At 22.3% G+C, this 25,518-nt stretch overlaps 9 protein-coding genes across 9 annotated transcripts; 7 read left to right on the top strand and 2 right to left on the bottom strand. All coding sequences in view use genetic code 6, as the record gives it.

Moving 5' to 3' along the window:
- Positions 1–3,295: 3,295 nt before the first annotated feature.
- Positions 3,296–4,231, top strand: TTHERM_00193990 (hypothetical protein; the record flags this gene model as incomplete). The annotated part of the gene is made up of 1 exon (XM_001017152.2): positions 3,296–4,231. The coding sequence occupies exon 1, from the start codon at positions 3,368–3,370 to the stop codon at positions 4,229–4,231; it is 864 nt and encodes a 287-aa protein (XP_001017152.2). The 5' UTR covers positions 3,296–3,367.
- Positions 4,232–5,551: 1,320 nt separating this feature from the next.
- TTHERM_00193980 (tubulin-tyrosine ligase family protein) lies at positions 5,552–7,481 on the top strand (the record flags this gene model as incomplete). Its single annotated transcript, XM_001017151.2, has 2 exons — positions 5,552–6,106; positions 6,699–7,481. The coding sequence occupies 2 exons, from the start codon at positions 5,552–5,554 to the stop codon at positions 7,479–7,481; spliced, it is 1,338 nt and encodes a 445-aa protein (XP_001017151.2).
- A 188-nt stretch (positions 7,482–7,669) lies between these two features.
- TTHERM_00193970 (lipase family protein) lies at positions 7,670–8,515 on the bottom strand (the record flags this gene model as incomplete). The annotated part of the gene is made up of 1 exon (XM_001017150.3): positions 7,670–8,515. The coding sequence occupies one exon, from the start codon at positions 8,513–8,515 to the stop codon at positions 7,670–7,672; it is 846 nt and encodes a 281-aa protein (XP_001017150.3).
- Positions 8,516–9,044: 529 nt separating this feature from the next.
- Positions 9,045–10,265, bottom strand: TTHERM_00193969 (hypothetical protein; the record flags this gene model as incomplete). Its single annotated transcript, XM_001471319.3, has 1 exon — positions 9,045–10,265. Exon 1 carries the CDS (start codon positions 10,170–10,172, stop codon positions 9,045–9,047), a length of 1,128 nt encoding a protein of 375 aa, XP_001471369.3. The 5' UTR covers positions 10,173–10,265.
- Positions 10,266–11,046: 781 nt separating this feature from the next.
- TTHERM_00193960 (translation initiation factor 2B subunit, eIF-2B alpha/beta/delta family protein) lies at positions 11,047–12,469 on the top strand (the record flags this gene model as incomplete). Its single annotated transcript, XM_001017149.2, has 5 exons — positions 11,047–11,083; positions 11,272–11,660; positions 11,779–11,870; positions 11,935–12,083; positions 12,135–12,469. The coding sequence occupies 5 exons, from the start codon at positions 11,047–11,049 to the stop codon at positions 12,467–12,469; spliced, it is 1,002 nt and encodes a 333-aa protein (XP_001017149.2).
- Positions 12,470–13,059: 590 nt separating this feature from the next.
- TTHERM_00193950 (hypothetical protein) lies at positions 13,060–14,372 on the top strand (the record flags this gene model as incomplete). The annotated part of the gene is made up of 4 exons (XM_001017148.3): positions 13,060–13,113; positions 13,344–13,428; positions 13,594–13,673; positions 14,022–14,372. The coding sequence occupies 4 exons, from the start codon at positions 13,060–13,062 to the stop codon at positions 14,370–14,372; spliced, it is 570 nt and encodes a 189-aa protein (XP_001017148.1).
- A 1,133-nt stretch (positions 14,373–15,505) lies between these two features.
- TTHERM_00193940 (GTPase-activator protein for Ras-like GTPase) lies at positions 15,506–20,461 on the top strand (the record flags this gene model as incomplete). Its single annotated transcript, XM_001017147.2, has 12 exons — positions 15,506–15,980; positions 16,133–16,542; positions 16,757–16,935; positions 17,020–17,246; positions 17,358–19,159; positions 19,214–19,260; positions 19,313–19,381; positions 19,437–19,580; positions 19,645–19,781; positions 19,837–20,023; positions 20,075–20,224; positions 20,278–20,461. The coding sequence occupies 12 exons, from the start codon at positions 15,506–15,508 to the stop codon at positions 20,459–20,461; spliced, it is 4,011 nt and encodes a 1,336-aa protein (XP_001017147.2).
- A 518-nt stretch (positions 20,462–20,979) lies between these two features.
- Positions 20,980–22,561, top strand: TTHERM_00193930 (TLD protein; the record flags this gene model as incomplete). The annotated part of the gene is made up of 3 exons (XM_001017146.2): positions 20,980–21,640; positions 21,700–21,809; positions 21,881–22,561. Exons 1-3 carry the CDS (start codon positions 21,109–21,111, stop codon positions 22,559–22,561), a joined length of 1,323 nt encoding a protein of 440 aa, XP_001017146.2. The 5' UTR covers positions 20,980–21,108.
- Positions 22,562–24,402: 1,841 nt separating this feature from the next.
- On the top strand, positions 24,403–25,248 carry TTHERM_00193920 (transmembrane protein, putative; the record flags this gene model as incomplete). The annotated part of the gene is made up of 1 exon (XM_001017145.1): positions 24,403–25,248. The coding sequence occupies one exon, from the start codon at positions 24,403–24,405 to the stop codon at positions 25,246–25,248; it is 846 nt and encodes a 281-aa protein (XP_001017145.1).
- Between the last annotated feature and the right edge of the window lie 270 nt (positions 25,249–25,518).

The raw sequence follows: 25,518 nt of genomic DNA, 5'->3' as shown, positions 1-25,518 counted from the left end.
TTAATCCAAAGTACATAACTTATGGTTATTTGAAAAACAAAAATTTTGTTATCAGCTTAAATTATATCAAAGTTCTATTTAGCTTCAATCGTTTAGAACTGAACATTATAATTTTTTGGAACAAAATAAAGTACGGGCAATTGTTTTTGAGAACTGCGTTAAACTTTTTGAAAGGCTAAAAAGAAAATTATCTTTATTTTTTATATTATTGTTAAATAGGAAGAGAAGTATTAAAATATGTACTAAAAAAATTCAACTATCATTTTTTTTTTTAATTTATTAATTGTTTTATTCAATTATCATATCAGAAAAAAATGTATTCAAATAAAAATTCATAGCCTAAATTAATTTGAAAATATTATTTTTATTAAAAATATAAAATTATTATTTTTATTAAAAATTTAAAATTATTATTTTTATTAAAAATTTAAAATTATTATTTTTAACATTTTATAAATCTAAAAAATTTTAACTTTCACAAACTATATAAATCATATAATATTAAAGAGGCAGATAGTAATTAAAAAACTTAGCAATTTTTTTAAAAAGCAATAATTGTTAATATTTAAATGTTAAGACCATAATTCTTATTTTTGTAAATAAAAGGCTAACCAACAGGATGATTAATTACTCTAGTAGTTGAGATTAAATCGATTTCTTTCTCATCAAATGAATAAGTGTGAACCCATGATTAAAAATTATTTTAAATTAGAAATTGAGATTCAGCTAAATATTGTATAATTGTTTTTTTTGAAATAAATCCAATTATGCTTTCAATCTTTTCAATTTAATCGAATAATGAAAGATCTTTATTGTTTATTCTAAATTATATTGTTTTTAATTAGCCTTAAGCATAAGCTAAATTTTTTAATATTATTAACTAACTTTGTTAGGATACTTCTTCATTTTAAATATTAATCTAAGTTAAAATAAATTAAATTTTAAATGCATTCCACTATTAGTTATCTATCTCCAAAATTTGATTCAGCTCTTCAACAATTTATCCCATATTTTATTTATTAATTTAATGTTTTTTTTCCTCGCCTTAGAAATAAACAATTTAGTTTATTTTTAGTATTTAATATAGAATAAATAATTTAAATGTCATCCAATTTAATTCAAAGAAAATGTATAATGTTATTATATTTAAACATGCGAAGATAATCTAAGTATACTTGTCAGTAACTAAATTTATTTTAAATCCATAAAAAAACTCTATTATTATTACTATTATAAATATATTTGGCAGATTATAAAATTCAATATTGCCAAAATACATTTGTATCATAATAAGATCACATAATATTTGTATTATTTCTTTAAAAATTATAACATTGGAAAACTTCTAGTCAGAATATTCTAAATTTACTAAAGTTATCAATAATCTTCTAATTCTTTCAAAAATACTATTTAATGAAACAAGTATAATTATTGCATTCCCAAAATAAGTAATAAAGTAAATCAAAATACAATCAGATCTATTTCTTCTGTTTGCAAGTTATAGTAAATATTCATACCAGTTTGAAAAAAAAGATTTGAAATAGTAATACACATTGAACATTAGAATATACACTAGAATCCAAGTGATAGTAAATAATAAAGCATTCTTTAGATTATTTATGTTAGGCTTCAAAATCACTTATGCTATGGGTACGAGTATGCATATGTTGAATAAGATTAGAATGGAATAAGTAAATAAGAACATTAAACTTAAAATATTTTTTTTATTTATTTATTAATATTAAAAAGATTTTAATTTTTTTATCATTTAAGATATTTTTTATGAATAATTTGTATTCATTTTAAAAAAATAATAATACCTAATATTTTGTTTTTCAGTAATATCTTTTTTTCTTTTTTGTTATTCATATTTTTTTTCTTTTATGACTTTTTTTTACAAATTATTAATATATAATTAATTGTTTTGCACTTTATAAAGCTAAATTATAGATAAAGCTATTTAAGATGATTCTTTAATTTAAGTCATTTTTAAAAATACAAATTAATTTCTTTTAGAAATACAAAAATTGCTAGCAGTATTCAGAAATAGATTTTAATTTATTAAAAACCTTTTGTTAATAATATTTGCTTTAAAAAAATTTAAACATCATTCTTTGATTTAATTTTTTGTAAGCAAATAATTAAAATAATTTGTTAAAATATTTTTAAAAATTTTTTTTCTTTTTTTAATAAATTTCTATCATAAAATTAAAAAAAATTGAAATAATTTTTCGAGATGGAAGTAAACATAATTTTTAAAGAAATTATATTTATCCTAAATAAAACCCCAGAAAGCTATTTATAAATTATCGAATATATTTTTTTATTTTTGAAGCAGTATCTGTAATAAAATTAAAGTAGAAATATCAATATTTTTTATTTATTAAATTAAATTTGTATTTAGTTATTTAAAAATTAAAAATATTTTTTCTCTATATTAGATTTGAGTAAAAATGAATTTATCTCTAACAAAATATTATCTCATCAAAGTTATGATTAATATGTATTTAAATTTCAAGTATAAAAAGAAGTCCAGTGAATAAAGAAAAATATAACTAGTTATGTATTTAGAATCAAAAAATAATCTATTGGAATTTACAAAATAGTTAGTTAGTGGTATATTTATTTATACTTTTTAAATTTAAAATGATACAAATTAATTTTTCAAGCATGAAGAATTACTTTTTGTATTTAATTTAGTTTATTAGACTTCAGAACATGAATATCTAATACCTTAATCTCAAAATAGAATAATTTTTAATATTTAACATCAAGAAGGAACTTGAATGTATTTAAAAGTAAAGACTTTTGATGTAAAGTTTTAATTCTTTTATTTTTTAAAAGATTGAATAGATTAATCGAGTAAATAAATTTGGTAAGTATTTAAAGAGAGCATTTGTGGTTAAAAAAATTCTATTAGGACAAATTTAAAGGAAATATTTTGTTAATTTATATATTTGTGGTTATTTTTATTAGCAGATAACTTGGAATTAAGCATAAGTATTTTTTAAATGTAAGAAGCATAAAATAAATGAAATTCTTATTCATATTAGCGTCCTATAGTTCTATCGAATTAATTTTTGGTAAATGTTTCTTTCAAGCTGTTACGGATAAATATCGTAACATAAAATAATAGAATTTTACAAACCTGATATTTTTAGGAAATGTATCTCCTTATTACATTTACCTCCATTCATTTAGATAATTATGTGTTTATTTGATTTATTTATCAATAATAATTTTTATGATTTTGGCAGATATTGAAAATTGCTTATTTAATATAAATATTAAAAAATAAATCTAAAGACTCTAATTAAATAATAATAACAATCAATATTTAAATAACATCAAAAGAATTTCAAATAATATGAGCTAACTGAGGAATAGTTTTCATGAAGGTCTAGCAGGCAGAAGAAATTTTGTTAAAAGTTATGATAGCATAGATAATTATTATGCTCTAGATAGTGAAGAAGATAAAAGTAGTGATGGTTATGAGTATGAATCTTCGTCTAAAAAGATTATTAAAAAAAAATTAGTTTTTAGTGAATGTTTGGCCAATAGTCCTGATACACCAGATTTTGATAACTAATATTAGTTTTAAGATGTGCTGTAACAAGGAAAAGAATATTCTAGTTAGCAGAATAGCATTTAATTGTAATAATTAAAATTTATGCCACATAGTATTTTAATAAAGAGCCCAGAAAGAAGAAATTCGTAAAAAAAAGTTGATTTCTGTTTAAAATCTAAAGAAAACTCTATTCATCCTTTCTAAAAAAAGTAAAATGAGTTTTTTAGCTCAGACAAGCAGTTGAAGATTATGAAATAAAAAATAAAAAACAATGAATAAAATTTTTAACATGAAACAAACTAGCTTAATGTTGGCAATGAGTTAGTCAATATGTAAACAAAACCTGAATAATATTAGCAAAATATCCAAGAAAATCCTACTGATAAATCTACTAATTCTAATAAACAAAATAATTAAGAATTGAATCAATTAAATACTGAAGATAATTAAATACACTCTTAACATATTGAAACTCAAATAAAATAAAAATTAAACCTTTTTTACGAGTAGTACTGTTAAAAAATTGATTAAATTAAGTTAAAGCTCTTTAAGAAAGATACTTCAATCAAAGGAATGTGCTCTCGTGAGTTCTTAAAATATGCATCTATGCATGAAAGAAGTGATTAAATGACACAGCAAGTTAATTCTGTGTCATAAAACTGAAACAATAAATAATACATAATTAATTATTCTACTTTACTTTATAGTAATTAACACTTTTCCACAATAATGTAAATAATATATACATTTTTACTTCTATTCTATTAAAACTTAAAATGATAAAAACAACCATTCATTCTTATTTCATTCTAATTTTAGAATCTGCTTTAATTATTTTTGTAATTCTTTACTAATTTGATAATTTAATTTTAATGCAAATAAATTAGAAATAAAATAAAAAAGAAGTTTATGTAAATAAATATTTAGATATAAAAATTATTTTATTACAAAATATTTAATTTATTTTAAATTGTTAAAAATTAAAGTTTTCACTAGTTTTGATTAATATAATACAAAATAAACACTTTGCTCTTTATTAAAATGTTGTGGTTATAAAAATAAGTATTTGGTTATATTTAGAAAGAGCAATTATAAATTTATAGAACTTAAAAATATATGAATTAAAAACTAAAATTTTCACTAGTTTTGATTAATATAATACAAAATAAATACTTTGCTCTTTATTAAAATGTTGTGGTTGTAAAAATAAGTATTTCGTTATATTTAGAAAGAGCAATTATAAATTTATAGAACTTAAAAATATATGAATTAATTTGAGTTAAAACTAAGGTAAAATTTTTTCTTCTTACTCAATATTCACAATTTTTGTCAATTTTAAGGAAACTAATATTACAAATTATATTCAATAATTAAGCCTCTTTAATTGTTTAGTAATTTTTTTGCTTAACTTATTATTTGAAAATAGTCTAGTCTTTAATTATTAATCAAAAGATGATAAAATTGTGCAATAATAAAATCTATGTTTTTAAATAATTGTATTAATCTTTCCATTTCATAGATCAAATATATTCTGCTTTTTCTTTGGCTATTTGTCTTTTTTAATTACAATTAATAGGTTTGAATCAACATGTCACTAAGATTCGTTTCAAATAAATTTAAAACTTTATCACTTTGTAATGTCTGGCTAAAAAATTAAAATATTATTTGTTGAAAAGTAGCATAGCTTATTATCGTATTTTTAATTAATAGAATTTATTAGATGGATTTATTTTTGAAAGGTGATACTCACAAATAAAAAAATTAATCATTTAAATGGTGAGAGCAACTTAATTAAATATAGCTATTTTTGTTCCATTTGTAATAAATTGAGTTATTATAGGTTAGTGCTTATTCACATAATATTCAATAAAGAAGGTAAGCTCATTAAAACAAAAAGATTAGTGGGGATCTGATTAAAGATATATTTATATAATCAAAAATACTTAATTTAACAAGCACAAACTAGAAACACTTCCATCCATTATGAAATTTGCAAATTATATTAGCAAGTATGTAGCAATTTTTATTTTAGCAAGCATCGTAGTATGTGAAGAAGATGATGATGATGAAATGAACTATAAATACGATTGCGGAGAAGAGTAAAATTCAAATAACATGAATTCATGCAGTATTTAGGGAATGATGCACCATAAAGATAAATATGAAGTTTTTGTAATAGAATCATCAAACAATTACTTTATAAGATAATATTTTGAGTAGAATTAGCAAACATGGAACATCATAAAAAAATCTACATAAAGCTCTTCTTTAGATTTGGTTATAATAAACGAAAATATTGATTGGAAAATAGTTAACGACCATGTTATAATTAGTGTTTGGCCTCTCTCAAACTAATTCTACAATAAAGCTAATTTTTATAAAAATGCAGAAAAACTTCATAGATCTGGAAAAATAGGAGAATTATCTATTAACGATGTCATGCCTCTAACTTATTTTATTGATATGAACTTACCAAAATTTTCAGATGAAGAAAAAGAATTCTTTAGAGTTCATAAAAGCGGAGTTTGGATTAAAAAGGTATGTAGATATTTTAATTAATTCTTTAATTATTTAAGTACACACATCCTAAATCTCTTAAATTTCAATTAATCAATAACTCAAATATTAAGCTAAAATACTAACACTTTATTTTTGCAATAATGCACTATAGATTTAATATAATTTTTTAATTTTTCTAGCTTCAAATAGCTCAACGCAATAAAAATGATTTAATTTAGTATAAATTAAATAAATTAATTCTAAGATAAACTAATCACAGACATTTAGATAATCTTTTAAAATTTAGAATTTGAATTATAAATAATATTTGATCGAGGAAAATAGTTTAAAAGTAACTGTTCTTAAATTTAATTAAATAGTTATAATATAAAGTTTTGCTATATTCAAAAGGATTGTTAAAAACAATTTTATCTGAATACTTTTTAAAAATTCAAAACTGCTAACTTTTGTTGTATAAATTTTTGAATTATTTGATAGAATTTTCCACAATAAAATACAAAATATTTTTTATAATTTAATCATATTGTTTATTAAAGATAAAAAAAGATTTATCATAAAATTAGAAAAATAATATTTGAAATTTATTAATTTTAATAAATATAAAAAATAGCCAGTAGAAGATCATAGATGTAAGGGAATAGAAGTTTTTGATGATTTAAAATAATTTTAATTAAAGGTTGGAAAAAATAAACCTTTTAAAAAGTAAAACTATCCTTAAGATAAAAAATCTTGGATTGTATAAAAATATATAGAAAACTCTCTCTTAATAGAAGGTAGAAAGTTTGATGTTCGTTGCTTTGTTTTAGTTGCTTCTTTTGATCCATATGTTTTATTATATCACCCTGGTTACGTTAGGAGAAGCTTAGAACAATTTTCACTTTAGGATCTATCTAATAAGTTTATACATTGTGTTAATTAATCAGTTCAAATGAAACATAAGAATTACTAACAAAGAAAGCTGGAAACAATATGGACTTATGAACATTTTGAAAACTGGTTAAAATAAAATAATTAAAATCCCCTTTAAATTGAGGAAAATATGAAAAAGAGATTAGCTTATAGTGCATTAGGCTAAAAAGAATTCGTCACTACTGGGAAAAGGTAGCTTCATATAAATAAATTTTAGTTATTTGGAGCAGATGTTAGTTTTGATGATAAATACACTCCTTACGTAATAGAATTTAATGAAGAAGTCTATCTTGGATAGTATCATATCCCAGATCTTGATGTAATTTTCAAGTAAGTAGTTAAATCTATGCTTTAAATTGAATAAAATCATATGAAATATCATAAAATACCTCACTATTACTTTTCTTCGCCTCAATTCTTAGAAGATATGGGCAAATTCTAAATTCTTTACAATGAAGCTACAAATTACTCAATTATTTAATGAAAAATTTCAATTATTAAACTTAATTTAAATTAAAAAATATTTAATTTTACTACTTTTACTACATTTTATGTATTTAATAAATTTCATGTCAAATTTGCTCAATAAATTTAATAAATTCTTTATATAAATCTAAAATAAAATTATACAATTTTTTAAATCATTTTGTTATTTATTATAAAAAAATTTGATCATGGGCAGTCAGTTCCAATATTGAACCCCATATACCATGCATGATCAAATGGTAGATATTCTTTTATTTTGTCGCTGCACTGAGGGTCTTCGCTTCCTTTGCAAACCTAATAAGAGGTGTTATTTTTATTGTACCAAACTTCTGTTCTTGTGTGCTAAAAGCCCATCTTCTAAAGTGGAACATGAGGTACAGGGTCTCTATTATGAATTATTCTGTAAATAACAGGAATAATAGATTCACAGAAATCTGCAAATTATTTATTTCCAACTCTTGGTTGTCCATAGTTGTAAATGTAATCAACCTTTTTAATATAATGGTTGATTTCAACTGCTGCAAGCATAGAAACTGCTGCTCCTAAAGAGTGACCTGTTATGATTAAGGGAGCATTTGGGTACTTGCTAACTAAAAATTGAGTGTAAGCTAACACGTTTTATCTTAAATCATTCCAAGTAAATAAAAAGCCTCTGTGAACTTAGCAGCCTTAGCAATATGAATAGTTGATTTTAAAGTAATCGAAATCATAAAGCCAATTTAAATTGTCCATAGTTGGTCTAAAGCTCAAAACTATCATTTAATTAAAATAATCATATCCAATAAATCCTAGTGAGTGGTGAGTTGAATTATAGAAGACTTAAACATCTGTGATATTAGGGTTTAACTAACATGGAGTACCGCAAGTCCACGATTATATTGTATCTTATTAACACCTAGCTGCCCAAGCATAGTGAGCCATCTTCAATGAGAAATCAGGATCATACGTATTTGGTATTTATGATGCTCTTTTGGACTCTGAAATACCAATTAGAAAACAATAAACAAGAGCAAAAATTAAAATTTTGTTCATATTATTTGCTGATTCTAAAAAATTAAATCTTTTTTTGTTTTCTTTTTTTTAATTTGATATCTGAAATAATAATTGTTTATTTATTTATTCACCTTACGTCAATATCGCTCTTTAGTAAAATCCACATTTAATTAAAATTTGTTAGTGTAACATAATTATTTAAAACTTAATGTAAATTTTATTGGATATAAATTACTCTCTTTTCAATCATTAGATTTGTTCTTACAAAATTACATTTTTATAATTTAAAAAAGAAATTCAAGTAAAAATATTTTTTAAATCAAATAATTTACTCAGATTTTGTTAAAAATAAAAGAATAAATAATATATAGATCTCAAAATAATTATTTGAAAAATAATTTAAATTAAAAAATAAATCACAAATAAAATTAAAATATTTATTATTAAATTATCAAGAATACTTTTATAAAAGATAACAAACAAAAATAAAACAATTTTTGATGTTTAAAAAAGCAGCTTACAAATAGAATATGATTCCTTTATAATAAATATTTAAAAAATTTTTTAATCAAATTTCCTAATCTAAGTCTTTCACTTCTAAGATTGACTCATCTACATAACCGTACTTTTTAGCCCATGCTTTCAGAGTATCTGGTTTGACACCACTATCACGGTTAATTTTATTTCTTGACATAATTTGAGTAAAGAAAACAAACATTTTTCTAATGCCATCAGTATATTTACAATATCCACTCTCTTAAATGTATTTAGGTTAAATTTATTTAAACATTTTGATGAATTACTCATATCTCTGTTTGATATATTTCTTCTTTACCACTGTTTCAGGATCATCTGTGCCCAAAATTTCTAAGCCTCTAAAATCATGCACTATTTATTTTTTATTTCCAGTTACTTCATCGCTCAGACGCACAACAGCCTTAGGGATTGACTTGATATGAGAATGATCTATTACCTTTCCATTACTTAGAGTGTGATAAGTTTTATATTAATTCTTTGGAACCCAATTCTCAATCATTTTATTAAGGACTTACTCAGTGTGCTTTTATCCTTTACCTTCCAATTAAAACATTTTAAGTGTTTCTAAGTATTTTTAATTTTTTGAATTAAGAATATTAGAAGATTTATCTGCTGGATTATACATAAGTTCATTAAGGTTGCCATTTTATGACTCATCATCCATCTGCTCAAATCTTTCGTCTTCATCACTATTTATTAGCTGTTAGTTTAAAAAAGACACATCATCTTGAGGGTTATTGATTTATTACAAATCTTTTTTATTTAGCTAAGAAAGAGAAGTTTAGTTTAAACTTTGGGAAATTTAACTTAAATTAAGACCTTCCTTTTACTAATTGAAATACTATTAGTTTGATAATTTTAAAGATGATAGTATACTGCTTCCATCATTATTTTACATAAAAGAAGTACTAGGTTTAGTAGAAACGAAGGAATGTTAAACTTGATCAGATGATCTATCATTTTTGGAAACAGAGAAGCTATTGTGAATTTCATTTAAAGTTTAAGCCTTGGTCATTTTAATTAATTCTTATTCTATCTACTGCTGTTTCTGATTAAAGGATTCTGATTGTATCTGTAAATTAAATATTTAGTGCTAAAGATCTTGCCTCTTTGCAATAAGCTTTTACAGTTAATTCTTGAGATCTGAAATTTGATTCATTTCTTTCTTTAATTTTTTTATTTTCTGAAATTTATATGTTTTTTTGTATTAAAATTATTATAATTCATTTTTGAGAAGATTGCATTATATAAACTATCAATCTTAAAAAATGCTAATTATTAGAATGAATTGTTTGATTAATTATTCAATTTATATATAGTATAGTGTATAATATTGTGGGAGGGAAGAAATATTAAAATTTTAACTTAAAAGTTTTAATTATTCAATAGTGAATTTATTTTATATAGAATCAAATCTACCTTGAAAATTTATTTTTCACACCCCCAGAAAATAGTTTACCTTGATTGCTTAAATATAGAAAAAGAAGAAAAGGACTTCTACGACTACACTGCAATAATTACTTTTTAGCTGTTGCCAATACGAAATGGAAAAAATCCTCTCTACTTATTAGAGATTTATCTTTAAAAATGATTTTATGGTAACTAAAAATTATTCAATCGATTGATATACTGCAATCTTATAAGCAGTTTTAAAATATACTACAATTTATCTATAAAAATATTTATTGGTTATCGATTTATCGAAATAAATAATATTAATTACAATTAAAATGAAGCTGCCTGCATACCATAGTTTTTGAGTAATTGTAAATGTATGTATATTTTATATGAAAATATCTATTCTACAAGTATAAGATCTACTACGATATATTAAAGGACATGGAAATGATTTAAATGTTTAATTGTTAAATATTATAAATACAAGAATATTTATTTCTTTTAATAGTTAAATATTGGTTAAATAAGATACAAAACATATCTAAATTTACATATACTTTTGATCAAATAATATACTAAAAGTTTAAAAGATATCTATATAACAAATAAAGCAAGCAAAAGTCCCTCAAGCAAAAATGAAAAGATTAATTGACCCCTTAAGAGAAGATAAAAGTAGAAAATAGTTTGATTTATGCAATGTTAAACATGTCTTTTCAAAGATTAATTATGAAAAGCCTCATATGCCTTACATTTTTATATGACTATTTGACTTATTTAAATAGATTTAATAATGCAAATAAATAAATGATTCATATAATCAAAGCAAAGACTTTCTAATTTAAATATTTTTATAATAACAGGCTCTTATTAAATGGCTAAAGAAACAGCTCAAATTATTTTAGATATTGCCTAATCCTCTAAATACTAAAGCGTTTAAGAATTAACTAAGACAATCAACAAAGCTGGCAAAATGATTTTGGAAGAAAATCCACTTGAGTTTTCAATTGAAAATGTTATTAGAAAGATTATAAGCATTATCAAAGATATTAACGAATAAAATGATAAAAAGAAGAACAAGGGTTTTTCTAATCTTAAAAAATTATTCGAAAAAGAAGATGCAAATGAAGATCTAACTCCAGCAAATGTAGAAGATAAGGAAGAATTCAAAGCTAAGCGCACCAAATTTATAGATGCAATTTAAGGATTATTACAAGAGTTAGATGATTTGTCAGATACAATAAACGATTATGTAATTTGTTTGAGACTTAAGTTTATAATTTGTATCATATTTAAATATATTTTGTCATTTTTACATTCATTTAAATGCTTTTAAAATAAAAAAACATTTTTTTTATTGATTTTGTTAGGCTGCTAATCATATTAACTCAGGAGAAGTTATTTTAACTTACGGGTACTCTGAAACTATTAAGCTCTTTTTAATAGATGCTAAAAAACAAAGGTTTTAATTGAATTTATAATAGATTTAAATATTTTAAATAATTTAATTGTTTAATAAATTTTAGAAACTTTGAAGTTATTGTTTTAGATGGAGAATGTAAGTAATCAGGTTAAAAAATGGCTTAAGACCTTGCCGATGAAGGAATTACTACTTCTCTTATTCCATTCTCTTCTGCTTATGCATTCATGTCCAGGGTCAATAAAGTTTTCATAGGTAACTTAAATTTTGTTTTATTAAGATTACTTATAATTGTATGTTTTTTAGGTGCTCATGCCATTATGAAAAACGGTGGTGTCCTAGGTAGAAACGGTATATTAATGCTCACCACAGCTGCTAAAGCTTACTCAGTTCCTGTTATTGTGCTTGCTTCAGCTATAAAATTAACTCCTCATTTCCCCTTTGAATAAAATACTTTCAATGAAACTCTCAATCCTCAAGAAATGCTTCCTAACACTGTTTCTTACAATAATAATGAAACAATTATTGTTACTAGATTCGACTACGTTGCTCCTGAATACATAAATCTATACATAACAAACTATGGAGAGCATACTCCAGCTTATATTTATCGCCTTTTTAATGAATATTATCAAAATTGACGTAGAAAATAAATTAAAATATATGTAGTTTTATATAACTCTGAGATATAATAAATTTATTTGAAGGCCTTAGCATTTAATTTTTGACACAAAGAAGCTTCATCTCAAAAAATTAGATTCAAAAAAAACAAACATTTTAAACATTTATCATTCTATTTTAAATAGTTAAAACCTTAAAAAGTATGTTTGATCTTTTTAAAATATTAGAACTTTTTACTTTTAATTTGCTATTATATTAGTTAAATATACTTTCTTTTGTAGGAAAATACTTTAAAAATAATTATTTATTTATTTATTAATTAATTAATAAATCAATCAATCAAAAATAAATAAATTGAAATAAAATCTCTATATTAAATCAATGAAAAAATATTGTTTTATTGTATTTTTGAATGAATATATATATGTATGTATGTATCCATCTACCAATCTATGTATTTATCTTTCTTTATAGATTAAATCATTCTTATTGAATTTTGATTTAGATAATATAAATAAATTAGATAGATAGATAGGTGAATTCAGAAAAAGAAAAACAAGGTTTTGTTAATAAAATTATTAAAGACAATTAATAAAAGAAAGTAAAGTAAATGTTTAATATTTTAAAGGGTGCCTAACTTTCATTCAGATCTATCACCAATAAAGTAATTATTTCAGTTTAATAAGCTGCAAAGTCAAGAGCAAATTGAAGTAATTCTGTATAAAATTGTAAAACCTAGCATATAAAAATGAATAAAAGACATAGTTTAAATTTATATCTTAATCACATTATACATTTGCGAGAAATGATGATTCAATAAAGCTAAAAGATAGATGAAAAGCAGCGAATAAAAACAATATTTATTTAATATAAAATGTATTTTTGTAAAAATAGTCTGTTAACAACTATTACAACATCATGAGATAAGTATCTCTTGATTCTAACCCTATTGTTCTCTATCAATCCAGTACATTTACAGGTAATTGCTAATATTATTTATATTTAAAAAGATTAAACTTGCTAAGTTTATAAGCAATAAAGTAGAATTAATGCAATATTATCATTCTAAAACATAAAAAATATTTTCTGCTAATTGAGCTTCACAATCTATGATCTTATTTTAAAATAATTTTGTAATAAATAGGAAATGGTCTTTAGGAATTTTATGAAAATGCTGATGCTCTTACTAAGTATTTAAAATTAGTTCCTTTCTTCTTAGAAAAAGTAGGTTTTTTATAATAGATTAAATAGTTAAATATAAAAAAGCTTTAATTATAATATATGGAATAGTTGATTTATTATTCAAGAGTAAACAAAAATGATTTTTGTAATCAAATTTTGATTTAGCTTATATTAAGAAAGTATGAAGGATATTATTTATTTATTAATAATAGCTTCTTAGAAAAGATATCCTAAATAATTAAAATAAAATTGAAATACAGAAAGAAACAATCAATCAATTTTGTTATTAATTTATAATCAAAGCAGATGATTGATTAAAATATTTTAGTGAAATATAAACAATAAATTTATTTATTTATTTATCTAACAATCCTATTCAAATAATAATAGAATCTTTATGATCACCCTAAGTAATTCGTTATTAAGATGGAATTCCATCCCTAAAACAAAGTTTTGTCTTTGGATTGCTTAACTCATCAAGGTGTTTTGAAAAAAACCGTCAACTTAGAAAATTTAATTCCTGTCCCTTATGAAGACTACGTTCAATTCTGCCGTAGAAAGTTATTTAATGCTCCTTTGTTTTTAGATACTGAAATGATCTACTTTAACACTTTCTAAAACGAATTCTACGTCTTTGATAAAAATGCTAAATGGAATGAAGAAGGTATTAATCATCCTGAATTAGACATTTCTAAGCTCTATAACGAAAAGGCTTGGTTTGACTCTCTTCGTATTATTTGAAAAGAGTATATTTCAATCAAGTAATTAAATCGATAAGCAAATGATAATATAATTAGAATATCTACATATTAAATTGCTTTTACAATCTTTTTAAGTGAAGCAGACTTATATAACATTAGGTATGTTTAATTCATAAAATATATGTCATTTGTTGTATTTGCTCAACTATTCTTATCTTATAATCACTCAAAATCAAACAATTATATTTATACTGATTATTATTATCTCATTTACATTTGTTTCTTTCGAATTGTAAATCTGAATCTGCCAAATTTTCTTATAAAATATCTTCACTATAGTAGCTGTATGCACGAATCTTTTAAAGTTAATAAAAAGCTATTTGAATTTATTTTTTAAACTCAAAATAGAATTTGTCGTTTATAAATTTAATAGATTTTAATCAATTAGAGTAAATTACTTTTATAATTCTTGATGATATTATTTGTTAATATTTACTATAATTATTACTTTTCAAGGATTAATTTGCCTCAAAATTTAATTATGTATTAAAAGTTATTAACCATCTAAGAATAATATTCAGTTTTGTCATTTAACTTCACATAATTAATTTAGGGTATCGATGAAGTTATCAATATTTTAAATTTTTTATTGAAAACTAAATTTATTACTTTAAAAAATTTAGTTAAAAGAGATAATTTTTTAACTTATTATTCATACTCTGCATAGATATAACAGATGAACATTGATAGATAGAATAAATTTATTGAGTCCATTAATTGATTTCTAAACTTTTCTATTATATTTTTTATTAATAGAATTTTAAGATAAAAAATTTCTGACGTAAATGATTGGCATATCTTTTAATTATATGTTATATAAGTTAAATTTATATGATTTCGCCAAGAAATCTTACCAAAAAAATAGCATTAAATTCAGATTTCCTTTTACAAGTATAAAATAAGAATTATATATATATTCTCAACTGTAATTATAAAAATCAATAATCAATAAATAATCTTTAGAGAAAGTCAAATTATCGATTAAAACTTTTGAGGCTTACTACTATCTATTTATTTATTTTGTCGATTAGAAATAAATCACAAAATAGTTGTAGTGTTTGATTGAGCTTTAAAAAATAATAATATTTATTCAAATTTACATAAATTATAAGAATGATTAATGGGAATTAGGAAATTAGAAAGGAGTCACTTAATTTATTAGATTCGCCATAGGCAGATATCAGAACATAGAAGTAAAGTGTATCAAGCGTGGAGTATACTCCTTCAAAATAAGATAGAGAAAAAAAGATGCAAAATATGATATAGTAATTAAATGGAGAGAATATCAAAATTAAAAGTGACGATTTAAATAATAGCCAAAGCTAGGATTCTCATAAAAATACGCCAAGTTAGCATCCAGATGAAGCAAATAGCAATAAACAATAGACATATACAATTAAAATTAATGACATAGAAGATAGCTAAAACGGTAGATTATAATCAAGACTCAATACTTATGATTTAAAATAGCAGTTTTTTAAGAGTGAAAACTAGTATCCTTAGCATTTATTTGAGATAAACCCACATATAGCATAATGGGGCCGCCTTCAGGATAATATAAAATCTTAATATCTATTTTTAAAATAAGGTAAAATAAATTATTAGCTATATTTCTACTTTAAAATGTAATATTGTTTTTGCAATTATTTGTTGTGAGAACATAAAATAATTCTTTAGAGTTAATTATATTAAGTTAAAAAACATGCATGCAACCTAAGCTTTCAATATTTTTAATAATAGAAAACGAAATTAAGAATTAAATGATTGAAGATTTAAAGCTCTATTAGCTTAAAATGATTAAAAACAATTTAAAATACAAATTCTTGTTGAAGGAGAGGTCAAGATATAGCATGGTATACGATAAATTTTAGGATATAAGACCAAAGATGAAAATTAACATTTAAAATTTTGATACAAATGAGAAGAGCTTAGTTGATACAATTAATAAAAATTAGGATTTGCTAAAGTCAATGATGTTAAAAATAGCTTAAAATCCTCTTCTATTGGCATATATTATTGAATAAAATAACTAATATGATAACAACTTAGATTAATTTTTAGATGATGTGAATTCACTGTTCTATGAAAGAGTTCTTGTTGATAACTAATACCACAATCCAATCTATATTTTACAAGCATATTTAATTGATGTAATTTCTTTTACTAAGATTGAAATTTGACATAAATCTATCAAAATAATTATTTTTGTATTGCATTTATTAGCATTTTTATAAGATAAAGGTTTCAAATAAAATAATATTTATAAATAATATACAAAAATATAAAACATAGAATTTAATATTCTAATTTCATCAAACTGCAATAAAAATTGAGCTAATAAATTATTTTGGTTAATATTAAAAGAGAGAATTATCAAAAGCATAGTCACCTGATGAAGCATTTAAAATAAGCAACTTATCTATTAAAACAATTTATGCGTTTTCTAAAAACATAAACTGCGTTGTTTTTTTAGAAAAAATATTATACAAACCTTTAAAGCAGATTTTAGGTCATTCTTATCTGCTAGAAGTAAACTTGATTAAGTAAATTAAATTCTTTTATTAAAATCTGAATAGAAATAACATATTTAAAATTGTTTTAACAATATATAATAATCTTAAAAATAGACTATATGATTAGTTGAAAAAATCTCCTAGAAATAGAAGAGATGCTATGAATATATCTAATAGACCTTCAATTAACATATAATTAAGGTAGTAGCATAATGATAGCCCTTACAATAAAGAAAAAAATAATTTTACTGAATCTTTTAACAGTTTGGAAGCATCTAGTAAAAGCACAGCTTCAGCGAATAATCCTTCGTCAAGTAAAAATCCTATAACACAATTTAAAAGTAAGAATTAACATTAAAATCTAAATTTCAATTGATTACTCATTCAATTTTATTTTCTAATATTTCGCTTTAAAAGATATTTGAATAGATAATTTTTAATCTTTAAAAAAGATTTCATAAAAACATACTTACCGATGAAAAAATAAAAATCAACTTAAGAACCAATGAAAATAAAGTCTAACGAAATTAGAGAAACTGATAGATCGGCAAGTACTTTTGTATTTTAAAACTCATTATCTTCTGAGAGAAATTCATCATAGAACTTTGGTTATTCAGGCAGAAGAGAGAGAAGACGCAAGCTTAATTAAATTAATGGAAATGTTATTTCACAAAGCTAGCTAAAAGAAGCTGAAAATTTCACAATAGAAGCTGAAATCGTTAGTTATTTAAAAAAGAATATTGAAGACATAGATCTGTAAATAGCATTAGATGTATAATATTAGGCTAACGTTTCGTTGACTACTCTATCGTAGCTTGTAAAAAATTTTATGAACTAAATTTTAACAAATGTAAGAAATTTTCCAAAGGAAATTAATATTATGTGCTGTATTTTGAAAAGATCTTTATTGAGACATTTTCCTCTTATTAGCACAGAAGAAATAAATATTTAGATCAGATAGTTTGTTTTTAACAAATGGATATTTCAGGATATTTAACTTATTAATCAGCGTAATATTATGACTAAAAAAGAATAAGAAACATTAACAAAGAATTTCCATCTTGTCAATCGTATAGCCCAACAAATAGTAAAATAAATGTTATTTGATGAATAATAGTATCCCTTTTTGTCTAAATTGAATCAGCTAATATTATCTTATAAGCCAGATCTAGATAAATTTTATGAAATCATCTCTACTGCAGAAAACACACTTATAGATCTAATTTTAGATAAAAGTAATCTCGAAAATGCTACTTTTACACGCTCTGGCTAGCTAACTTTTTAAAATACTCATAATTCATCTCAGAATTCCAAAGGAATTCCTATATTTTAGTTAAATTAACAAAGCGTGTAAGATGTAACTTCTTTAGCTTTTTCGTTAGAGGATTTAAGAATTATAACTTTGTTGATATCCAAAATGCCCGATAAGCTAGAAAAATTTGATTCAAGAAATATTTTATTTAAAGAAGCATAAAAATTGTAAGATAAATTAAAAGATGTTTTCAAAGATAATTTGACAAGCAGAAACAGTTATTATTTTATTTGGGAAGCAGGTACAAATCAATCTACTGGTTACATTGAAAAATTATTTTAAATTGATTATGGACTATCGAAGAAGGAAAAAAAAGAATTAAATTAGTAGCAGCTAAATTTATTCAAAATAAAAGAAATGTTGATTCTATTTTTGCTAAGTATAGATAGCATATTATATTTAATGTAGCTTAAAAGAGGATAAGAGATCACTTTGCAACAAATTTTAGATGAGTACAAGATAAAATAAATAGATCACATAATAAGTATCAGATTAAATTAACCAAAAGTGTAAATGGATATATATTTAGAGTATCTCTAGCTCTTGCTTCATGGACTTCCAGAAAATCTTTAGTAAAACGAGTATGAATGCATTTTAAAAGATATCTGTCTAACCCTGGATAGAAAGTTTTCATTTTTAACCCAACAAATATTGGCATACAAACAGCTGTACTTGTAAAAAAAAAATATTATAAAAAATGTAATTTTATATGTCAAAGAACAATAAGAATCTATAATAAAAAAAAATATCAAATAAAATGCTTATTTTTTTATAAGAAACTCATACATAAATATAAAAATAATAACTACAAAAATACCAGTAACACCTCAAAACAGGGAACATAATTACCTTAATTTCTAAATTATATAAAATGAATAACTTACAGTTAAAGACACAGAGTCAATAGCTCGTAAAAAGGAGGACATGTTGGATGAATTCAAGGTAATTCTATTAAAGTACTCTAAATTTATATTAATATTTACTTTTTATAATTAGAATGGTTTGTGTCCAGAAGAACCAGCCATGTGTTTTTCAATTTAACAGTAAATTAATTAGAAATTAATCTCAATAAAAATAATTTTTTCTCTGAATAAGCTTTATAAATTACTTAATTTACACTCCAGAACTTATGAAATGCATCGAAGACAGATCTAATTTAACAAGGTAACTTTTTAAAATTAAAATGCAAAAAATTATGTGATTAATATTTGCTTTATAGCTTTAACTAGCTAATAGGATAATATTTTGATCTGTTAGAGAAGAAAGTTGAAGAGCTGCCATTTTATTAAAATATGAAAGAAGAGTGTAAAAAAATGTTTTTTGATTTAATAGAAAAACACATAGCCAAGAAAATATTTAATGAGTAAATGTTCATTCTTTCTTTATATTTTTTAATTTATTAAGCAAATTTTAATTAATTTACTCAGGTGCATGCCTTTATACAATTCAGAGAAAGATAATTAATTCATAATGTAAGCCAAAAAATATAGTTATATGAGCATATAGCATTAAAACATAGAAAAATTTTTTCTCGAAGAAAGTATGTGGGAGAGTATTGCTCATGGTAAGCATTTAAAATAAATACTCATTTTTGTATTCTAAAATTTTCTTTTAATTAGATTTGACTAAAATAAACAATGTAGAGTCTCATCTTGATAAACTTAATTTAATTTACGAATGCTTTAATAATATTACCTAAGTGATGAACATGGTCCCCGGAGAAGGGAACGGAGCTGATGATTGCTTTCCTATCTGGGTTTACATATTACTAAAAGCATAAATAGATAAAATATTTACTAACATAAAGTAAATTTAAAATTTAAAATAAAGTTTAAATCTAAATTTATAAACAAAAAGCTTCATTGAATTAATGACAAGAAAGAACAAGACGGTATCAGATGAAATTGGTTACGTATTTGCTTAGTTTTAATCAGCAGCTAAGTATATTTACGATCTCACTGAAGAGTAGATCTATAGTTCTCTGAACAATCCAGATGACATAGAAAAGTAAATATAAATATTCTTATTAACTTAGTTACATTTTTATAAAAATAAAAAAGATTTTCTGAATACTGTAAAAATTTTGAAACACTAAAAAAATAGCATAGTAGTTAATTGATACTACATATATCATAATAACAACAGTCATAATAATCTTAAGATTAGCATAGTCCTATAACTAAATCTAATCATTATTTTTCACCATAAGTAAGTTTAAAAAAAGACTTGTTTTCAATAAATTGAAAAAAAAAGAATAAATAAATGAATGAATGGAATGATATAACTGATTATTTGATTTATTGCCATAATTTTAGAACAATGAAAAACATTTAAAACTAAATTTTAATTATATATTCAAATATATCTAATTAGAGTGTAATTAATTTATAAATAAATAAATACTTTTACTATATTAAAAGCATAAAATTATTATTATATTCAATGTTGTTTCATTCTTTAATTTTTATATGCAGCTTATCTGCAAATTATCATTAAACTTTTTACTTTAAGTAAATTCTAACTCAAGTAATTAATTAACTAAGCAATAAAATTATCAAATAACTTTATATTAGTTTAAATGTATCTTTCATGTGCTATAGTTTTTATATCATATATCTTTGATAATCTATACTAACTCCTAAATTTCTAAATATTTGGATAGTCTAGTGATAAAGCTATATAAAATTTTTGATTGGTTTTAATTAGATTTTGATAAATTTTAAAAGATTTTTCACTATATTATTCATACAAAAGCTTATAGTATATTTAATTAAGATATTATATCAAATAATTTGGTGTAAGTGAAATAGATTACAAATATCAACAAATAAGCTATTTAGAATTTTATACTATATTTAGACTTAAAGTTAACTCTATAATTTACCAAATAAATGAAAATAACGAAATAAAATACTTAAGATAATATTAATGAAGTAATGTGCCATTAGGAAGGATTTTTGTGTAAAAAATGCACTAGTAAGTATGATTTTCCTAATATGAATTCAAATATTACTTCATCAAAACAAAAGTATGAAGAAGAAAAAGAAGAAGAAACTGAATGTTATTATTGCCTGAAGTCTAATTAGGTGTGTAATCAAGCAGTTTTGCTTTACAAAGGTAAAGCTTGCTGTCTTTAGTGCAAGCAATCAAACATAGTTAATTATATTGCTGCTCCTGATGGAAAACAAAGAACAATAGTAACAAGAAAATAAGAAAGCGGGTAATACTATTCAGTTCCTTCTACTTCGACTTAATCTTAATCATTATTATAAAATTAACTTAATAAACCTCCATAGTTGCTTTAGTTTCCTAACTCAACAAAAAGCTCCAGCAATTAGATGTCTAAAGGAGGTTTCTTTCCTTCAAAATTTTCATCTAACCATTAAAAACACTAAAGTGAAATGATTATAAATAAAAATTTTGGTAAAATATTTAAATGTAAAATATTTTTATTTGTATTTTAAAATAAAATAACATTTTAGATGCTTAAGGAATAGATAGCAATTTAATTTAGAGTGCTCATTATACTTAGTAATTCCCTATTTAACATTAGGATAGTGTATCTTAAATATGCTTTAATTTACACTTAGACGTAATATTTATTATTATTATTATTCTAAATGCTTAAATCAACTATTATTTTAAAACAAACAAAATGAATAGCAAAGAACAGATAGTAATTCTTAAAACAATACACCTAGTCATAAAAAAAATAATCACACAGAACCCCAACTAGAAAGGAGCTAAAACTTTAGTAAGGAAGTAATAAATTCTAGCAATTTAGATATGTAAACATCTCCGAAATCATATATACCCGTCCCTACTGCTCCATAGATAATATTCAAAGATTCTAAAATAGAAGGCATATTAAAAGATATATTATTGAAAGGATAAAGCTATGCTTAGAAAAAAGCTGTTATGTCTCTGCTCGAAAATCGTAAAAGCTTTTCAAGCCAAAAATTCCATGAAAAATTAGATAAGAAAAAGTAAATACTATATTTAGTAATCCTAAAAAGTGGGTTTATATTTGGTGGTTATCATTACGCATCTTTAAGGTCATAAAAAGATAAATTTATAGATGACAATCACTGTGGACTCTTTTCTATGTAAGGGAATGATATTAACTTTTATCCAGTTGAAGATAATAAAATTATTTATTTCGATAATGGAGTTTGGTTTGGAAAACCACCTTGCCTTATTTTAAATTTTGATATGATTGACAAGTGTTTCTGCAATAAGGAATTCATCTTCCTTACTCCATTAGGAGAAAGCCAAACTCTTCAATTTGGCCCAACAACAAAATGGAATCAAATCATTTAAGATATTTGTATATTATAATTTTGACTTTTTAATTAAAAAACAAATTTACAACCAAATCATAAAAAATTAATCTATTAAAAATGTATAAAAAATTTTAAATTCACACACATTCAAGCTGAAAGAAAGTATATTTAAATTGATAAAAATAAGTAATAACACTAAAATCCTGTAGTAATATGTTAATAAATTGACTGGGTGTAATATAATAGTATGTAGGTAGATCGGTGATCAGGTAGGTTAATATAATTAACAAGTATAAAATTAGAGTGAATTTTATCAAAAAGAAAATGTACATTAATATTTTTGTAACAAAATATATATCAAAATTAGATTATTAGCTTTTAATTTAGTTAAACTCTATTCAAAAATCTTTATTAGATTAATTCTTCTATCATTCTTAATAAAAAAAATATATTTTGCATAGTTTTATTTATTTTAATTTTATTGTTTTTGACGATATTCTGGAAATAAATAGGAAAAATTATTTCTAAAAAATTTGAAATCAATCAAAAAGTGAATAAATAATTGAAGGGGAGTAAAAACGTTAGATTGCTAATTTGTAAGAAAAAATTTATAACAAGAAATGAATATTAAAGTCTTTAATTAAAATAAATTAATACATGTAACAAAAATTTATCGTAATTAGATTATTTGATTTGAAATATATGAATACTTGTTTCAAAAAATATTTCGCAATTAGATTACTTGATTATTAATTAATTTAATTCTATTAATGAATAGATATTAATATTAGATTAATTTTATCACTCATTAAAAATAGCAAGGATAAAAATATATTTTACATAGTTTTGTTATTTTTTTTTAACGATTTTGAGTTTAACAAAAATATTAAAAAATTGTCGCTTAAAATAATTGAAATCAATCAAAAAGGTAATACTGAATTGACAAAGGGAAAAATATTTGATTTTTAACTTGTAAGCAAAAATATTATGAAAAAATGAATATGTATGTATAATTAATTATCTTTCTATCAACCTATAAATATATCAATGTATTTACCTTAATATTTGTTAATAAGTAACTAGAACAAATAAATATATTCAAAAATAAAAATGAAATTAATTTTGTTTTTATTTTCAATTAGATATTATATAAGAATAAATAAGTCAATTAAAATGAATGAATGATCTATAAAAAAATATTTTTTTTAACCATTATTTTTTTTATATTTTATATTTCAAAAATTTATATTTTTGGGTTGATAACGTATTAATCGAAGTAATATAAGCAAAAATTCTAGCAAATGACGAAATAGTTAGACAAGAGGGAAATATTTTAAAATAATGATGCTTGATACTGATAAATTTTAGTGAAATTGGGATGAGAACAGTAGCTTTTTGGCTTAAAAGTCACTATATTTTAATAATACTTCTGAGTTTTTTGACAAATTCATAGTAATGATTTATATATTTTTTTGAGGTATATTTTTTAATGGATGTCAAACAACATATTGTATTATCTTTATGTTTAAATAAAAGTTGGTGAATAGAAAAAAAAGTTTACAAAATTTTACAAAGATAATACGCAATAACTAGATCTAAAAAATTAGTAAATACTTGATTTATTACTGAAAACAAATTTTTGCCTAATTTACATTTACCCCTTTACTATTGCTATACATTGATTAGCACAATACTATATTTTTATGAAAAAGCTCTAAAAATATTAGAAATTTTGTTTGAAATTTTCCCATTCTTTTATAAGAATGCAAATAAAACCTTAAAAGTATAATTAAAATATAAAAAAAATTAGATTCTAAAAAATTAAGAAAGAGCAAAAAAAGGAAAACAAACAAACATCTAAACTCTTAAAGTGAATAAATCAAAATTGATAAAGTTTAACAAATGAAAAAGCTAAATTCCTTTCTTTGGTATGGATCTTATGGTAATACAGTTTATATGAGCTATAATATCAGTGACAACAAATTCTTAATTGTTAAGATGATTCTGATGATATATTTGATGTTCTGTTTTGTCTTAAATTAATATAACTACTTTGGATAAGGTTATTTTCTATAGTTTGTGTATTTAACAATATGGGGATTTTACACAACATTCACTTACTTCTTGCTAAGTTTAATTTATGGTTTTTACGTTTACTTAAAAAAAAAGAACGATTAATAATTTGAGCCATCTTTTAACTTTTTACCTAAACTGATTAATATCTTATTTGAAATTGCCTTTTCTATAGAGCTTACAATAACAGTTTTATTCTGGGCTCTTGTATTTCCTACAAAATCTCTTGGTGCATGGTAACTATTTAATACTTCAAATTTCCATGGTGGTATGCTAATTGCTTTATGGATTGATAACATGTTTAATTGTATTTAGTTTAGAAAAAGTCATTTACTTCCTTTTGTAGTTTATGCTATTTCTTATAGCTGTGTTAATTTCACTTATGTTTTAACTGCAAATAAAGAAATTTACCCTGGATTAAACTGGGTCACTTTATATAGCTACATTGAATTACTTTTAGGAGCAGTATCAACAATGATCCATTATTTTATTGGATTTTATCTATTCAAAAAAGTAAAAAAGTAATATCTATCTCAAAGAGTCGAAAAGAAGTGTTTGGTAACTTCAAGTGAAGATAATGATAACGAGTGTACTCTTCAAAATAATTTAACAAAAAAAACACCTTTTTTAGAGTCTAAAAATAAAGAATCAATAGATTCCTAAAATTATGTTTGAAAATTAACTAAATTCGTAACAATAAAAATATTTATTAACCAATTATTTTATATCAAATTTATACATTTATAAAATTAAAATAAGATATCGTACGTTCTAAATAAAAAATATCTTCAGAAAAAATAATTCATGAGCACAATTACTTACTATCTTATTCAAATTAAAATTTACCTTTATTTGTAAATTTGATTTTTATTAATAAAATTTAAATTTTGAGTAAATATTCTTTTACATAAATATTTGTAAAACATTAATTAAATCAAAAAATCA

This window comes from Tetrahymena thermophila (genome assembly GCF_000189635.1).
Source record: "Tetrahymena thermophila SB210 genomic scaffold scf_8254617, whole genome shotgun sequence".
Lineage (NCBI taxonomy): Eukaryota > Ciliophora > Oligohymenophorea > Hymenostomatida > Tetrahymenidae > Tetrahymena > Tetrahymena thermophila.
The sequence above is the reverse complement of the archived record's forward strand: the minus strand, read 5'-3'. Positions and strand labels throughout refer to the sequence as shown.